At 40.9% G+C, this 17,715-nt stretch overlaps 1 protein-coding gene across 1 annotated transcript in view; it reads left to right on the forward strand.

Moving 5' to 3' along the window:
- CERS3 (ceramide synthase 3) overlaps nucleotides 1-15,596 on the forward strand; it is a 42,377-nt gene extending 26,781 nt beyond the window's left edge. Inside the window, exon 11 of the mRNA XM_062583684.1 lies at nucleotides 14,693-15,596. Coding sequence (XP_062439668.1) covers nucleotides 14,693-14,827 — 135 coding nt within the window. The 3' untranslated portion in view covers nucleotides 14,828-15,596. The remainder of the gene's footprint in view (nucleotides 1-14,692) is intronic.
- The last annotated feature ends 2,119 nt before the right edge of the window (nucleotides 15,597-17,715 follow it).

A 17,715-nucleotide genomic window follows, 5' to 3' on the forward strand; every position in this document is an offset into this window, starting at 1 on the left:
CCTGAGCTGTATGTGCTTGCCGGTCCCCCGAGACAGACGCTGCAGCGCAGCAGCCTGCGGTCCTTCCGGGCCAGCGTCTCCCCTTCTGGCCCTGTCACCATCCTGTCGAAAAGTCAGTGGACTTCAGTGCATTTATTCTCCATGGGAAGTGATGTTGTCCCTTGCTGAAGCACGGGTTAAAGGACTTTCTGGGTCATCTGTGAAGTCTGGGAGTCAGCAGGGAACGTAACGGAGAGAGCGCAGCTCTCCAGCCAGTCCTATACACCCCCAAAACGCTACGTCTTGGCTGTCGCCTCCCCTCCGCGCTGACAGGGAAAAATATCCTTGGTCTCTCTGGAGTAATTGCTCAGCTGACTTGCTTGAATGAAAACCAGCTTGGACTAAAAACCTTGCAGTCTCCCTCCTCCCAAAAACCACAGCCAGAGGCAAACAAAAACAAGGCAGAAAGGGAAGTCGGGAGGAGAGGCTCTTGCTCTGTCCCTCTGTGTCGCGTTTCCTTGGGGCCTGCACAGGAAGGATCCCTGCGCCGCCGAAATCTCTCACCTCAAGCTGAGTGACACTTGCAGCTACTTTGCTTTAACTTTGCGTTCTTTATACCTCTTTGTTTGCTATGGGGGAAAATTTGAGGGAGCAGAAGTATTGCATTATTTTCCAAGCAAGCATTGCTCTTATTTCTGTACAAAACCAAACCCACCTGAATAAGGTGCGTTAGGATTTGACTCCTTTCTCACAGGCCATTTCGTGACACTATTTGTGAGTAGGGCACACATCTGTAAGAAGAGCCCTTCAGGGTCAGGCCTGGAGCCATTTACCCTAGATCGGCTGTGCTGCTGCAAGAGGAGGAAGGACTTTTTTCAGGGTAATTTCTTTTCAAGCTAGGTCAGGCGATTGCAATGTTAAGCCGCTGGCTGCCATCTTGCTGTCCAAGGCCTTTAGTTGCTAGGAGACTCCGTGTGTTTCTGTAATATTGTTCAATTACATGGTTAAATTGCCCGCTTGTATCAAGTTTCAAGCACCACCGAAACATGTCTAGTCATCATGTCTGCACATATGAGAATATTTTAGGAAAATTGAAAAAACATATAGAGAAGTATGTACATATGCACTGATTTAAAATATCTCTCCAGGAAAATCCCATGGAGATTAAACGTTTTATTTCCAAGGTCAGAAAGAGGGAGCGAATGACAGCAGCTTATAGCCACATTATTATGGCAAATTAAGATGTAGAATATATGTTAAAACTATTACTTATTGAGTTAAGGTTTTTTTAGACTGCGGTGCTTTAAATCTTGAAAAATATGTATAAGTTGTAGGAAATGGGCATGATGTCCACATGACTCAGATACTTTAGGGCTGATGCAAAGTCCATCAATCACAGAAGGTAACGGCAGTTTTTAACAGTTCTGTAATGCGACCGAGAGTATGTTTTCCTGCTCATTTCATTGTTCTTCTCATTTAATTGTTCTTCTAATTATTTTGTTGACATCAGGCTGTCTGCAAGCAAGACAATGAGCTTCTTCCTAATGGTGACTAAGATTTAGGAGTCATCAGCCCTGTTCTGTTTAACTCACTTTGGTTCTTTCCTTTTCCTGGAAGAGGAAATACCCACGGGTATTTCCTGCAGCTCTGTAGGTCGTGCTTTTAAACTTGCTGTTTGCTTTGAAAACTGACTGGCATCACCTCCATATTTGCAAGATTCCTTTGATATTTTGGACTAAGTAAACATTTTTTTTTAAGACTTCAGTTAGGCACGTCCTTGCTCATAGTTTATTCGTTCCTTATTCAGCCTAAAATCCTGAGGGAACAGTGGGAGTTAGCATTCAAAGAATGACTAATGATAGAGTATGGATAGCTGAAAATGATAAGAAAATACTATTTTAGAGTTGAAATAGGAGCTGTGAAGTACATGCTATGATACTTCTGCCCCATCCAGCACTCATTCTTTTACTTCAGCATTTTGTTTTGTCTGAAGATTGCTCTTGTACTGTCATAACTCTGCCAAATTTTTTTCTTTTTTGCTTGTTTACTGATTGTGGCTTGCCAGGACAGTCCTTGCCATGAAAGTGGTTAGCCATATAAAGACTTCTTAAACCAGTTATTTCCTTTTCTGCATCAAAATAGCATATACTAGGAAACTGGATTCCCAAAAGTGTGCCCATGGACTGCATCCTTAAGATGTTTCAGTATTAATGTGTAGATGAGGCTTATGTTTGAAAGTCCTTCGGGACACAGGCACAGTTTGCTCTTGTAAAACACGCCCTCACTCCTTACACTGAAGAGTAATGCTTCTTTACACCTGCAGAAGTGTTGCCCTATGGGTCTTTCTATTTGACCTAAGTTATTGTGAATTTACCACTTTAGAGACTTGCTAAAACCCTTTGTGCAAGATTTTCAATTAAGTTTATACAGTTCCCAGAGGCTGTGCTACCTGCCCTGGGTAGATGCCTTTAGCTGAATTTAGGCTGAAGCTATTCAGACCCACCTCAATCGACTTCTGCAGAACCTTTCTTCCTCGGGCCTAGTCTGGAATCCTTTTATTCTTTCATCCCCTTTCCTTTTGATGCTTGATCTGTTTGCATCAAGCTACTTTTATTTCTAATAATTCATTTGAATGTCATATTTATTTTGTAACCACATGGGCGCTGGGAGTATGGAATTTCAGTGCTGACCCGAGTGAGTGTTTTCTTGCTCACCAAGCGGAGGCCCAGAGCACATAATTTAAAGCAATGGTTTTCAATTTTTTATTTTTGGTGTGCAGGTCCTTAAATGTTTTCCAGTGGCAGTGCAGATTTCTGTATGACAGATTTAAACCACCTGGCAGTTCCTTTACTCTCCTTAGTTACCTTTAGAGTTAACCTTCACATCCTTTAGAATTACACGGCGGATCCACAGTGCTAAGAATCTCCTAGTTCACCTTTCTTAGGTGACACTCTTCAGCCTGCGTTCCCCCGAGAGCGCTTCAACTGCGAACACCCGGCTGTTCGGACAGCGGAGGCAGCACTGACTCTCTCACTGAGCAGTGCAATAACTTGAACTATTTAATCCTAGACAGAAATCTTATTTCTAAACTATGGGTCAAGGAAACTCTACATAACATGAAAGTAGAACAACCTCTAAGAAGATTACATTTTAAAACTCTTCGGGAGCAAATAAAATTGAAAACAGTGTTGGTGCACTTGAGTTGTGTGCTGTTCGGTGTGGCTGGAGACACCATAGGTGAACCGAATTTGATAGCTGCCAGCTAATAAACTCAAAATTTTAACTTCAGCTGTGAAGGGTTATCGCGTGACCTGGATCGCACACAACAGTGCTGTGCTTCTAGGCACTGTGCAATTACTGGGATGCAAAAACGAAGCATGAAATGAAATGTGTATGCAGTTTTGGCATGCACAGCAGCTTACCTGACTCCTAAAAAGTCAGACTTTCAGCTGCCTTAAAAAAAAAAAAAAAAAAAAAAAAAAAAAAAAGGCAGTAGAGAATATTCTCAGGACATTTACAATCAGAACATGAAGTTTAATGAGAACTAACACATTCAGCAAGAAGATGCCGTTCCATGGGAGTTACACAGGGGTCAGCGTTTTGTTTGCCAAACTAGAGACACGCAAGTTTTGTCTTTTCTTGTCAAATTGGTAGTATGCCGGTGGCAACCAGGGTGTTGATACAACGGACCAGAGAGATGAGCTTGCCTTAATTCCAAGTCATCCTCTTAACAGGAATAATGTATTTTAGAGAATAATGGCAATCTAGTTGGTTCCCATTTTAATGACTGCGTAGGACGGAGGAGTTGTTGAAAAGGTTTCACGGCAATTTTGGGATGACTTTCTAGGCTGGCAAAGGCTAGTGCTCATTGATGGCACACTTCCGAATTTGAGTTCCCTGGATAAAGCTTTAGTGCCAGCACAAATCAGATTGAACCAAATTAGTGTGGGTTGCCTTTCCCCCATTTTAAAGAAAGATGGTTTGTGGAGAAGCTGAATTTGTTGATTCTCAATGGATATGTATTTGTAGTGGATTTTCTCATGAGGATGGCTTATTAGGGGAACAAAATGGGACAAATGAAAGTTTTCCCTCGTAGAGATGAAAACCAGTCTATCTGGGAACCTTCCCAGTTGATTCAAATTATTGCCTTTGGGACATCAGCTTTTTAATAGCCTGGAGATGGGAGCTAGCCAGCCCAGTCAGCAGCGTGAAGGCTCATGCCCTAGTAAAGGGAAATTACTTCCTGTTATGACTTTCTTTCATCTGCATATTTCCTATTCTGCTGCAGCAATCTCGTTAAGCCCAAAGCCTGGCTACATGTCCTACTTTATCCTGCCAAATGTGTCTGGGGGAGGAGGGGTAAGAAGCAGGCAGAAGAAAGCATAAAAGAATACGAGGTTTGCTGGCTGGTATTCAGAGCGATAGGCAAAATAGAGAAAGCCGCTGCGTGCACCCTGGGGCACTCGGGAGTCCTACCGTTAGCGAGGGTTTGAAGTCAAAGCTGACCTCAGCAGTGCATAGGTAAAGCTCCTAATCCAGCAAAGTCTGTGGGGCTCAGAGAGGAAAACCCAGCAGTTCTTCTCTGCAGCACAAATGTCATATTCTCATCCAAGAGCACTGTCTGTTTTCACAGAATCACAGAATGGTTGAGGTCAGAAGGGACCTCTGAAGATCATCTAGTCCTACTCCCCTGCTCAAGCAGGGTCACCTAGAGCATGTTGCACAGGATCGCATCCAGGCGGGTTTTGACTATCTCCAGAGAAGGAGACTCCACAACCTCTCTGGGCAACCTGTTCCAGTGCTCCGTCACCCTCACAGGGGAAAAGTTTTTCCCTGTGAAAAATTCAGGTGGAACTTCCTGTGTTTCAGTTTGTGCCCGTTGCCTTTCCTTTGCCTCCATCAGCTCACTTCCTGGCCCTGCAAGTTAGAAGGCAGATTACTGATTACATCTCTACTTCTTACTCCAGATTATGGAAGGGGATAAGCATCTGAACAATGGCTTCCAGGGAGGTGCGTTATACTATACACTAAAATGTGCTTCTCGGGTTTCAAAACAGCAATGATATTTTTTATTGGAATTCTGATTTTTTGTAAACCAACTCTGTTAAAAATATCCATAATTCTACACCATCTTTCACTTGAGAAGCCTTAAATATTATATAAATGTCAGTTAAAGTTTAGAAAAAAATGAGTTAAGGACCATTATGATCATTATGGAGGAAGGAATTAATGAGAGACTGAGGAAATTTATTCCTGAGCATCTGATTGGAATAGGTGGGCTTGCAAATGTATGCTGGGGCAGGAGTGTTAGGACGAAGCGCAGCCCTGCGCGCACAGGGCTGTGCAAGAGCAGACTCGGTCCCTTGGCCGAATTCCAACAAACTGGGTGTGTGGATGCTCCCTCTGCTTCTTATATTAGCTGTGCCATAAACGAGGCTTTTATGCACTGCATAAAAATCGTTTAGTTAGTCTGATGTTCCCAAAGTTGCTGAGTTTGACTTCGGCAGGAGCTGTAGATGACCACTGCCTCTGAGAATAGAAAATCAGAACTATATGTAATTGTGAAAGTGAAGCTTCCCGCCCCGGCCAGTTCGGTAGGACCGAGAACTGCGTGTTGATGCGAGGCCAGGCTCTCAGCTGGTATAAATGAGCAGGGCTCCGCTCCAAGCCAACGGAATTGCGCTACTTTTCACCAGCAATAGCTCCGGCCAAACAGCCACCCCCGCCCCGCGCTCTGCGTGTGTGTGTCTGGCACAAGGCAGCGTTACTTTTAGTAAATTCCTGATCTAAATGAATTCTCTTTATGTGAAGATTGCTAACTCAGATAAAAGACAGATGCTGGTCAAATTTTTGCTTTCCAATTCATTGATTTACCTTGCTGTCCACAGAAGGGTATTTGCTGACAGTACTTCTGGCTTCCCTTGTTAACTGCTCATATCTTTTAATTTTCTGGCAGGCTATTTATGAAATGTTCCATTTGTTGCTATTTTATATATATGCACCTATATAAAAACTCTCTATCTCTCTCTCTGTATATGTTTATATTTTATATTGATTTATATATAACTATAAATAGTGTGCATATGTATTTATTTTTTCAATTGCCAAAAATCAGTCCACAGAACAAACCTTCAGTCTCCTATAAAAGTTTCTGATCCCTCCATTTACTATTTTCAATATATGCTGCAGAGGTTTGTGTTTTTTCCTACAGGATGAGCAATTCTCAGCCTTTCAGAGGGATTCCCTCTGAAAGGGGGGAAGTACTGCAGTCTGTTGAATCAAGATTTTTTAAAAACGAAGAGATATGCCTGAATTACTGTTAGTTAATTGTAGATTAATTTCAGTTGACAAAGGAAATGGTTCTATCTTGCATTTAAAGAAAACATGTTTCCCTAGGTAGACCTAGGAGTGCTCTATAATCCCTATAATGTGAGAATGAAGCAGGAAATCCTAACAGGAGCAACCTCTGCTCTGAAACACACTTCTAAAAACCTTTGACCATGCTCGTAAAAAAAAAAAAAAAAAAAAAAAAAAAAAAAAAAAAAAAAAGAAAGAAAAGAAGAAGAGTCTCTTTTGACCATCCACTATATATCCATACATAATTTTGATATTTTTCCAGTATTCATCACTGACAAAGGATTATAATAAGAGGGTTAGCTAACTTCCAAGAAGTCACTTGGAGCAAGAAGGATTAAATGTAATGACCATGAGCATAAAACGTAGGGAATGACTAGATGTGCTTGTTTTAATTGTGGAACTAATTGTTTTTGCTCTAGGCAGTGATGCAGTGATGGATATGCAGCACGTGAGGGTGGGATTTGTCTCACCTAACTTTAGCCAGCTAAAGGCTGCATCTTGCTCAAGATACGGGGTCCCTCTGCAGTGAGTGGAAGAAGAGAGGCTGGAATTTCTTCAGCGATTAATTTGCTGTGTCCAGCATTGCCACCTCACCAGTGGTGGGACAGGTCACCCTCTGGGGACCTTGTTTTCTCTTTCTGTTGGTTACAGAACAGGTCCTAGGTGACCTTTGAGTAGATACTTAACTTTTAGAAGGTTGAACTTAGCTGCAATAACCGCCCCCCGCCCCCAGGTGCCTGAAACACAAAAATCTTAGGGACTTCTAATGCTACTTAATAAACTTTGCTCACTAGCTACTTCTTGAAGTACTCTGTATCCAGCCTAGACATCAGGGGGTTAGAAATGCTGTATTGAAACAATTTTAGGTCTTATATATACTGATACGAATGTGAAATGAAAAGACAGTTGTTAAATATTTGACTTGAAAATTGGTTTGGTATTTTGTTTTATGGTGGTAAACCTTCAGGTGTATCGTGCAAGGAGCAGAATGCCTCCTAACAGTGAAAGCAGAGGGATAAGTGCCTTAAATAGACCTAATATGTAGGAGAGAAGTGCCTGTTTTCTGTAGTTTTACACTTGCAGTTTCAGGCTAGATTCATAGTGCTATAAGGCTTCTGTGAGCACATTCTGTAGCAGTAACGGTGTTTCAAAGCATTCAGCCCAAGTGCAGTATCATACTTTGCTAAGTAAGAAAAGCATGAGTGCTTGATCATCTGTTTTGTAGCCAAAAAGCATTTAGAAGGACTAAAACTGCATGTTCTGATAAAGGTTCATAACACTGAACTCCTTGGCTTAATGCGAGTTCTGTCCTAGGGTAAAAAAAAGTTCACTATACAGACCAGCATCAAATGCTTATTATACTGTTCTTTGTTTCTTTGCCAACTGTGGATTTAAAATTGGAATAATTCAAAAAGCAGTGGGACATTATGACTCACTCAGTACCTCCTGGGCTTTTGACATTATCGTAAAGCCTCATACACTTGAGTGCAAGGTTTAGTTAGTGGATTTCAGTAACACAGCCAGCAGAGTTTATTGAAACCACAGAGCACTTGATTAACTGTAAACAATGATTTATTTCTTCTGAACAGCCAAGGTATTATAGCTCCAGTTACAGATGTGTTATGCTGAGTGATAATGCAAGTGATATTTTCTGAGATTAAATTTATTCCTTCGGTTGAAATCAGGGACGTATTCTAACAGTGACATCTAGTTTTATGAGGTTACTCTTTTCAATATTTGTGGAATTAGTGTGACTTTTCTTTTGTCTTTCACACATCTTCTCTGAGTGCCCTTGGAAAACTCCCGATGGGAAACTTGGGGAATGGATATTCCATAGAAGGGGGAGATGCAATAAAAGGAGTTTTGGCCACAAGAGATCCAGTATAGTTAGTCTAGAGAGTCTGCATCTTCATTTAAAAGCTGTAGAAATCAAAGTCTGACAGCACATCTTCCACTGAAGATTGACATTATTTATGCTGACTAGTGTGCATAGGCTAAAAAGGAAATTATATTTTCTGATAAAATCTTACAGGCTGGAAATTTAGAACAGTTTGCTTGAATCCAAATATATATTACTTGGTCTCCACAGAAAAGAAAAGACATAGCTGGACATATGTCAGCTGAGTTGAATTATTCATGTTGAACTAAACATGTTGAACTCAGAGGTTCATCAACTTTAGTACTATTTGTTAGAAAAGTACCCCCTTCTATCTATTTGGACTCACTTTTTATTATCTCTCGTGTTTATTATCTCTTTTATTTGAGTCAGTGGTTGCTGACCTGGCTAATAGCTTTCATCTTTGTACTGCAAGCTTTTTCCATGTGTGCAGGTGCTGTGGAATTTATTGACTTTACATTGAAAAATCAAGATCTAGTCAATAGGTATATAGATGTTTAAATGAAAATATTCTCAAAGTAGAATTAAGGCACAAGATTTGAGGCATTCTAATTGTAATGGAAGATATATTTAAAAGTCAGGCAATTCCAATTTAAGGATAAAATAAATATTTAAAAATCCCCAAATCTAAATTTCACTAAATCAGAAAACACATAATTAAAGTTCCAGATTTAGCTATGAATTGTCCTTACATATTCCTAGCAGAAAGAAACCAGCTAATTGTGTGAGGTAAATTACACTTACCTTAAAAGGCCCAAATGTAGGTCCTTAAACCCTACTATCTTCATGAAAGCGCCCTGCTTTTCCCTGTGTCTATGATGTGCAAGAGGCTACTTGTGGGTTCTGTGGTCATGTACAGCTACACAGCTGTAATCCATACATGCAACAATAATGAAAGAAATGCAAAATGCATCTTCGGTGACATATATGAATTACAGCAGTGTGTTCCTGTGTGAGCGTATGACCCAGCTCACCTCCGGTGCAGGGTGATTTTCAGGGTCAACTTATGATGAGCTGGCTGATGTCACGTTTTGCAACGTGAGGGCTCTGTTATCTGGGCAATGAATGGACTAAGCTGTGATGCACTGAGTCAGCTGTGATTATGGAGGTAGAGTTAAAAAGTGGTACACCCAAACGGACATGGTTACAACAGTATGAGTATGATTAGAGTGTAGCCAGCAGCTCCAGTGAAGGTATAGCTCTGTCTAAATACTAGGTTAGCCTGCATGATGATGTGGATTCTGAGTGGTACTGTCAGGGCAGAAGCTGGTACTGATATTGTGATTTGTTTATGTGCCAAAACTGTGGCATTTTCTCTGGAAAGGTAAGGAGGAATTGCACTGATCTCAGTTCAGTTACTGACAACTTACAATCTTTGATATTTTATAATTCATGTTTTTTTAGCCTTGCAAATGCCGAAGTGAGCACGGAAGTCAATTCCACCCTGCTGAAATAATGACTCTCATTATAACCGTGTCTAGAATAGACAGTGAGCAAAAACATGAATAATGATTATTGTGTTGAACCGAATGCAACCAAAGTTGCACTAAAGTAACACCGAAGTTAGTCTGGCACATACATGCCTGTCTTTCCTAGCTGCCCTGGATGTGGTGTAGTTACGGCTGCCATTGGTCCAGAGACTCTGCAAAATGGAGAAAAGGCAGCATGATAAGTGCTTTTTAATTTACAGGAAACCATGACAAGAGTCAAAGGCTCAATTCTAAACTCTGTTGATTCAGACTAGTTTTTGTGTTTGGCTAACTAAATACTGAAGAATATTTAATATTCTGCAATACTACAATTAGAAGAAAACTTTTAAGGAGGATAGTGGATTTGCCTTCTCTTGATGTCTTCAAACATGACATGCGAGTGCCTTCCTGTGCAAGATGTGTAGGTTGTTAGCCTGATACCTTGCATCAGTACAAGCACAACTGGGTCATATTGTGTGTTATGCAAGAAGTCAAACTGGATGATGAAAGTGACATACTTTAGCCTGCAAATAATTTACTCATATCTCTCTTGGTCTCTCCCCCTTCCCCTTCCCCTTCCCCTTCCCCTTCCCCTTCCCCTTCCCCTTCCCCTTCCCCTTCCCCTTCCCCTTCCCCTTCCCCTTCCCCTTCCCCTTCCCCTTCCCCTTCCCCTTCCCCTTCCCCTTCCCCTTCCCCTTCCCCTTCCCCTTCCCCTTCCCCTTCCCCTTCCCCTTCCCCTTCCCCTTCCCCTTCCCCTTCTCTCTTTCAATGAGAATTTGGTGAGAAAGGAAGTCTTTCTTTCCCTTAGATGAACAGATTAGACCTCATTCTCATGTTGGCAAAGATAGGGAACAGATTCAACAGAAATCAATGTTATTAAGATATTGCACATATGATTTAATCAGGCCCTTCCTCCCTGTTGAAGCTCCTTTACCGTTCATGTAAGAAGATGTGGTGCAAATGGCTTGAATGATACTAATTCTAACAGCAGGGAAATGCAAGAAGCCAAAACTACCTTAACAAATTCAGTTCATTTAACTAAAAGAAGCAGACTGAGCAGCAGGTGGAAGGGTTAAACAAAAGGAAAAAAGATTATAAAAGTTTGCGGCTTTGGCCTCACTACAAATAGCTCTCTTGCAGACTTTATAGCATTAGTGTTGCTTCTCATAAACCTTGAAACCATTCATCCACTTAGAAAGATTAAATTGGTTAGTCATCCAGAACATAAAATATAGGCATCCATTTTGTCTGTTACCCTAAACCTTCTGAAGTATAATAAATGCAGTTGATACCATTAAACCAAAAGATTGAGAATTAATGATGGCCTCAGTTGTTGCATTTACAGTTTTCCAGCTCTTGTGTTTTTGATAGCATAATCATCTGTCATTGCTCAGGGACAGTAAAAGCAGAGCCTTTGGGTTGGAGAGCAGAATTATAATATATGATGTGCAGGGGTCACAGAAAACATCTTGGCATTAAAGTAGGGAAAACCCTAGAAGTGTCATATTATTTGTCATTCTTAGAAGGTCAAAGTTAACAGATGCACAAACTTATGATATCTTAATATATTTATAATAGTCTATTGTAAACAGCTTGCAAGGATAGATTTGTTTTGTTTTCTAGTTACAGATGAAGCTACTGCTGTTTAAGGTCTGCCCTGTCTTCACTTTGCATTCCAGTCACTGGAACAAGTTGGATAAAAATGGCCAGACTCTTCTGAAGGAAGGATTTTTCAAAGAATTTAGTCCCAAAGCAGGTTCATGATTAGGAAGATAACAAAATAGATTTGATTCAGCAGCATTTCTTCTAGATCAATATCAAGATTTCAGAAGCAGTGCCCAGAATTAAGCAAATTTGCTTTGTAATGGTTGCTTCAGATCACAAAGAAATTTAACCCCTGCTCCTTGAAATATGTAAAACATTATCTCAAATGCAGAGATTTGTAATATCCTGGACGGTAACATTCACATGTATTTAAATTATTGCAGATAGTGCCTTTTATCACAGCACGTAACTTGATAGCATTAAAACTGACAAACAGATTATATCTGAGCTTCCAGTTCCATGCTGTAAATGCCAATCCATTCCTATAGGAAACAGGAATTGATGCCACATATCAGCTGTTGCTCAAAGCAAAGCAGATCACCCACTAGTCTTCAGCAGGTGCTTGAGCCAACCAACAACCTCTGTGGGGCATAATGAGATGCTCAGAATGAAATACGCACTCAGGAACTTCACTGTCTCTAGGCCTCTTCAGACTGGGAACAAAAGCGCTCCTTCCTGCTTTGCTCCCCACATTTGCAGCCTCATCCAGAGACTGTTCAAGAACATGAGAATATTCCCCATGAGTCCAACAGACTCTGTATCAGACCCTGTACTCAAGGTTGATTTGCATTTGTTTCTGAAACATTTCTGGTGGCAAAAAAGTGACCTCCCAAAACATTTGTCTTGTAAATACAAATCACAAAACTAACAGGAGCGAGAGAGGTGATCTGAAAGAGGCAGAACCTCATAAATTGTTTGTGTGGGAAGGGCTGTCTTTCCTTTTCTCTAACTGATGGGATGCCAAGTTTATTTTACAGTATTTACAGTAAGATTTGTTTGTTTTAATACTCTTTATGTGTTGTTAGGGAAAAGGCAAAATAAAAGCTCCAGGAAGTTTATAATTTCTGATGAGAAAGAGTTTAGTTTTGATTTTCTTTCTAACCCTATACATCTTGTTGAAATGTAACATATAAAGGGAGTATGAGATTGCAATTGGATGAGTAATTACTGAGCTGTCATTTATTTTCTCTGTTTAAATTTGGTGCTGAAGAAAGACCCCAGAATAGCAGGCTGCGAGTGCAATTGTCAGTGCATTCAGAGAGCAGATACAGGGTGGGCAGAGACCATGGGTTTCTCATCTCATCACTGACATTAGCACATGCTCCTGGAGCAGGAAGAGTGTGCAGCCTGTGCCTGCTTAATTGAAGTTCAGACAGATGACAAGAAAAACAGATTTATGAGCAAAGGAATGGTCCCCAGCATGACTGTAGGGGCACAGCTCTGGAGGGAACATGTTCTGTTAAGAAGAAAAGCCTCAGGTTACCCTTAGCTGATGGTAGGAGACACTGTCCTGGAGTCCAAACACCTTTGCATCACGAAATGTCCCCGTAAGACCTAGATACACATGTGCTACTAGGTAAATTGTCAGCCTCAAAGTGTGAAGACCTCAGCTTTAAATTCCAGCCTAGGAGGAAAGGGGCTGTCTATAAAACCATGAGATGGTGGAGAGGGAATGACTTGGCCGTCTCTTCCAGCACAAGAACTAGTGAATATCATGCAAGTCGCTCTGGTTCTAAGCTCAAAGCAAACAAGAGGATGTGCTTTCTGCAGCATGTAGTTAGCATGCAACTTTTTTGCCCTGCAGTGCTGTGTGTACTCTACATGGGATCTAGGGAAGACTGGAAAAGTCACTAGAACAGAAATTCAGTGTGAGTTGCTTAAACACATAGAAGCCAATTCTGGCTCAGGAAACAGCGGGAGGTGGGGGAAGTTTCTTTTGTGCCTCCTTTGATCTCCTTTCCATTCTCAATCATCCACTTAGGCAGAAGGAAGTGTTTATTCTATTTGCAGTCTCTTACTAGAGCATCCTACCTTGAGTTTGTGTAGGAGACCATCAGCTGGTACACAAAGTCGTTATGCGCAGGTACTGCTCTTCTAAGCTTGTTGCACCGAAAGAGAAATAGAGACTTTTTGATTTTAATGCCAAAGCCTTCATTTTTTGACCAAACTCCTGAATGCATTGTAGGACCTGTAGGACTTGAGAAATAAGAGAGAGCAATATTAGATTTTATGCACTGTCCTGCATAGTACAGAATTGTTTTATCTCCACCTAACTACAGTGAAATATCTATGTGGACACAATATTGTCTCTGCATGGTAGAAACATTCATTAGACACTGCCATGTTTGACTGTTTAGCTATGAAGAATAACCGCCAAATATTAGAAACTGTTTCTACATTGCTGGGAAGGGATGTTCTTGAGGTGAGATTGTCCTTCTGACCCCCTTTCATTCCTGCTAATGAAGCAGCCATGGCCTCCTCCCCGGCAGTTCCCTTAGCAGTCATTCTGACTGGGTGATATACCCAAGACCACAGCTGGATGAGAACATGATCTTCCCTTTGCAAATGTTGACGTGATGTATACATCACCAGTAGAGAAGAATATTTTACGGTCAGTAAGTCTCTCTGAGCGAAGGTAATACCAGGAGTTGCTGGCACAACCAGTCACTGTTTAGCTTACACCTGTCAGAAGCAGGCAGCCTCTCAAATCCTATGTTTTAGCTGGTGTATTCATCATATTTAGCAATTATACAATGTTCTTTTCATCTCCCCTGTACTTCACAATTGTTAATCTCACAGCACCCAGGGGTTACTTGCAACTTTACAGTTGAAAGTGGAAACAAGGCAGAAGAGGTCAAGTGTCTGGGCCAAGGTCCTAGAGAAAATTTTGTCTAAAGAATGTTGGGCTCCACAGGATTAAAGTGTTGCTAGCTGGCCTCTTCTTGGATGTCAGCCCCTATCTTCTTAGGAGGTGGCTTTGGATGGCAGTTCTGATGCTGTCTAGTGTTTTTACAGCTCCCCTTTGATTTGTTGCCTCTTGCATATTTTTCACTGAGGCAAATGGAGGAGAGAGGAGTTTCATGTCTTCAGAGGACAATGAAGAATTTCCAAGAAGGGAGAATGTCTTATTTTCTGGAACTTTTATGCACCATCTTTTCACCTTGTAATAGCAATGGGGCATTTGACTAATGAAATTAATTGGTTGTTTTTTAAAAGCCTCTATAAATATCCAGATACACAGTTCACAATGATATGAACGACTGGGTTTTTTAGGCATCTATAGGCCTTTTTGAAAGGTTTTTACTGCACTGATAATAGCAATTCTGTAATTCATCTGACAGCAAACACGACATAAAATGTGCTCACAGTGCTTCCTTCCCCCTAGGACTTGAAAGATGACCGGAGTGATGAAGAGGAAGAAGATTCACTTACAGATAATGAAGAGGAGTCCACAAAGAATGGCAACAAGAATGGCTGTGGGTCGAGCAAGCATCCTCTCCTAAACAGCAGTCACCACTAGCCCCTTCCTGTCTCACCTCCTGCAGTGGTGTCTGGTCTGTTTTCAAACCAACCTACAGGATAAAACTTAAGTCAAAAGGCTTATGAGAGACTGTGATTGATTTATTGTTGGCTACTGGATCTGGAAAAAAGCCCAGTTTAGAGGGGAGGGAAAAATTGCATAACATGACAAAATGTGTTAATCACCTAGTTTCTGAACCATTTCTCCGTGTTTGGAAAACCTACCTGGAACATGCTGATCATTCCACTCTTACAGTGCTCAGCAAGGTCAAAGCTCAGGAGTGTCAGATCATTTAGTGTCCCATTGATTCTAACATAGTTTTTCAATCTAAGCTGTATTTTACCAAGCAATTTCATTCACAGTTGTTTTAAGTAGTAAGTAGTGTGAACTCCATTAAGAACCAGAATTATTCTACATGGGAAAAATTTCACGGTGGTCAAAAACTAGTATTTTAGTATTTACTTTTTAGTTTACATCCTCATCAAAAAGACTATTTATGTGAGATGGTTCTCTTTCCTTGGAGGCCAGTGGAAGCTAACATGAAAGAAGTGAGGCTATTTGCCGATGAAGAGTTTGCTTCACTGTGTAAGTATAGAGCCTTTCTTCAAAATATACTGTATGACATAGTTCAAATATTGTATTTTGAGATTTACCAGTCAAGAAGGTGACTTGTAAAATAGCAAAACTCAATCTCAACTCTCAGTTGAGCTCTAGGTTCCACAAATGTCTTTAGTCTCTGTTATTTTAGCTCTTAACTCTGGTGCTTGAACAGTGGGTGCAGTGGGGACAGAGGGAGGACCTGGCCAAGGTGAATGAAAATCAGGTCTTCTCGCAGGTTCTTTTGCACTTATTTGCCTTAAGTACTGCTGAGTGCCCCTCTGCTCTGGACGTATCTGCAGTCCAGAAGATTAAAAATTAACCTGGTCCTTTCCCCACAAAATGATGCTGGATGACTGTCTTCTCAGAAGCAAATCTGCTAAATTCTGTTTTGTTGTTCCTATATATTCACTGCATGTCTGTGGTTACTGGGAGGGAGGTAGGAGGGTGGAGCAGGGCTAGCAAAAAATGCCACATCATCAGTGCTGTCTATTCAGTCAGTACCTGCATCTGTATTTCTATCTCTACTCTTTTTGCTAATACTGAATCAGTTAGAGCCTAATTTGGATGTTAGTACGTGGCTGAGGCTCAAACCTAGTTTATGCTCTAAAAAGTGGAGAAATAGTGGACATCATACCAGCTCCTCTTACCAAAAAATGCCTCTAGCATTAGTTAGCAGGCTTTGTACCTTTTTTCTTTATTACATTGAGATCCATGAGATGCTTTGTTACCAAAATATCCAGGTTTTGATGCTAGTGCAGAGTGTAGCAGCCTCTTCAGTTGCTGGGGCTTTCCATAGTGAGCCTGGTCCTTTTAAACAGGGTGGCTTCCATCTCATTTCTAGATGCATTTAACTCACAAGGTCTTAAATGATTTTTGTCAGAGGTTTCAGAGGTGAGAGGTTGTCCACGTGATTCTACAGTCGCCGAGATCTTCCAATGTGCCAAATCCAGTAGCTTGATAGAGAGCACAGGGACTGCTCTAAAATACCCTCTGTGTAGACCTTTTAGATTGTGAAAAGCTCTTTTCCCCTTTAGGCTGCACAGGCAGGAACTTGATGACCTACAGGAAGCACTATATGACTGACTTCTTTTCTCCAGATTTCCTTGGCAAAGGGAGATATAGTTTAGTAACTGAAACATTTGAAATAATGGGAAATGTTGGGGATGTCAGATATGAAGAAAAAATGTGTTTTCCCTGTGGCTATAAGAAACCATAGGAGTACTTTGCTATAGAGGCTAGCAGTATGGAAATTTCTGTATATGATCTATGGCCTGTTGAATTAGGCTGCATTTAGTTTTTTAATTAAATTAACTTTTAAGTAATTTTGGACCATGCAGAACTCCAAGTGTTTGTGCTTTCCTACAAAGAGTTACATGGAGAAAGGAGTATGGTGTAAAAGCATTCTGAAAAAAGAGGGGAAATCTGCAAAGTTGGGTCCTTGTAGTTAGGCAGCACCGCTCAGGCTGAGCGGGTGAAGTTCCCTCGGTAGGTGCTGCGTAGCACTGTGCTTCCTTACACAACTGTTGAGAATACTTTAAATACTGCAGTGTGGATTTATTGGAACTGTGACTACTTATTACATCATCTAGAGCAAGTGGTGAGTTTGGCAGGGTCACAGTTGCTTATTGGGGCCTATTTATTGCCTACATGTAAAGAACTGGCTTTTCCAAACGAAACATAGACACCCAACATCTTGCAGGCTGTACACTCCCTTTGAGAGCATGGGAGACAACGATGCTCTCTACAAGATGTAAAGTGATTCTGGGATATGGCCAGGGCATTGTCATTTGATTTTGATGCCAGAAAGCTTTTCTGCTATGAATAGGAAAGGAATTCAGGAAAAGAAACACAAAGGATGACGTTGTCACAGGAATGAGCCTCTGAACAACTACAGAGTTTTACACTGGAATTTATAGTCTTGTTGAGGCCAAATCTTGCCCTTCCTACTCAGATAAGTCTCCCATTGAAACCAATTAACTCAAAGGGAGTTTTGCCTGAGTAAGATTTTGAATTGCAGATATCCAAGATAATTATAAGACCTGTTGTTCTATATAGATTTGAAAACTAAGGTCTTAAAGGAAAAGGCAGATAAACAGCTTCACAACTATCATGTTAAGGCAAATTTGGAGGTGAGTACAGAAGAAGATGTGAAGAAAATTTTCATGATCTGCTGAAGGTGAGGATTAATACTTAGTACAGTAAACAACCAAATAAATATATCACATTGCACTTAGGAGTTCAGAAGGTAGGTTATGGAAGGCCGTTCTTTGGGGGGTTTAATCTCATGG

Source organism: Rhea pennata, chromosome 10, assembly GCF_028389875.1.
Source record: "Rhea pennata isolate bPtePen1 chromosome 10, bPtePen1.pri, whole genome shotgun sequence".
NCBI classification, from domain to species: Eukaryota; Metazoa; Chordata; class Aves; order Rheiformes; family Rheidae; genus Rhea; species Rhea pennata.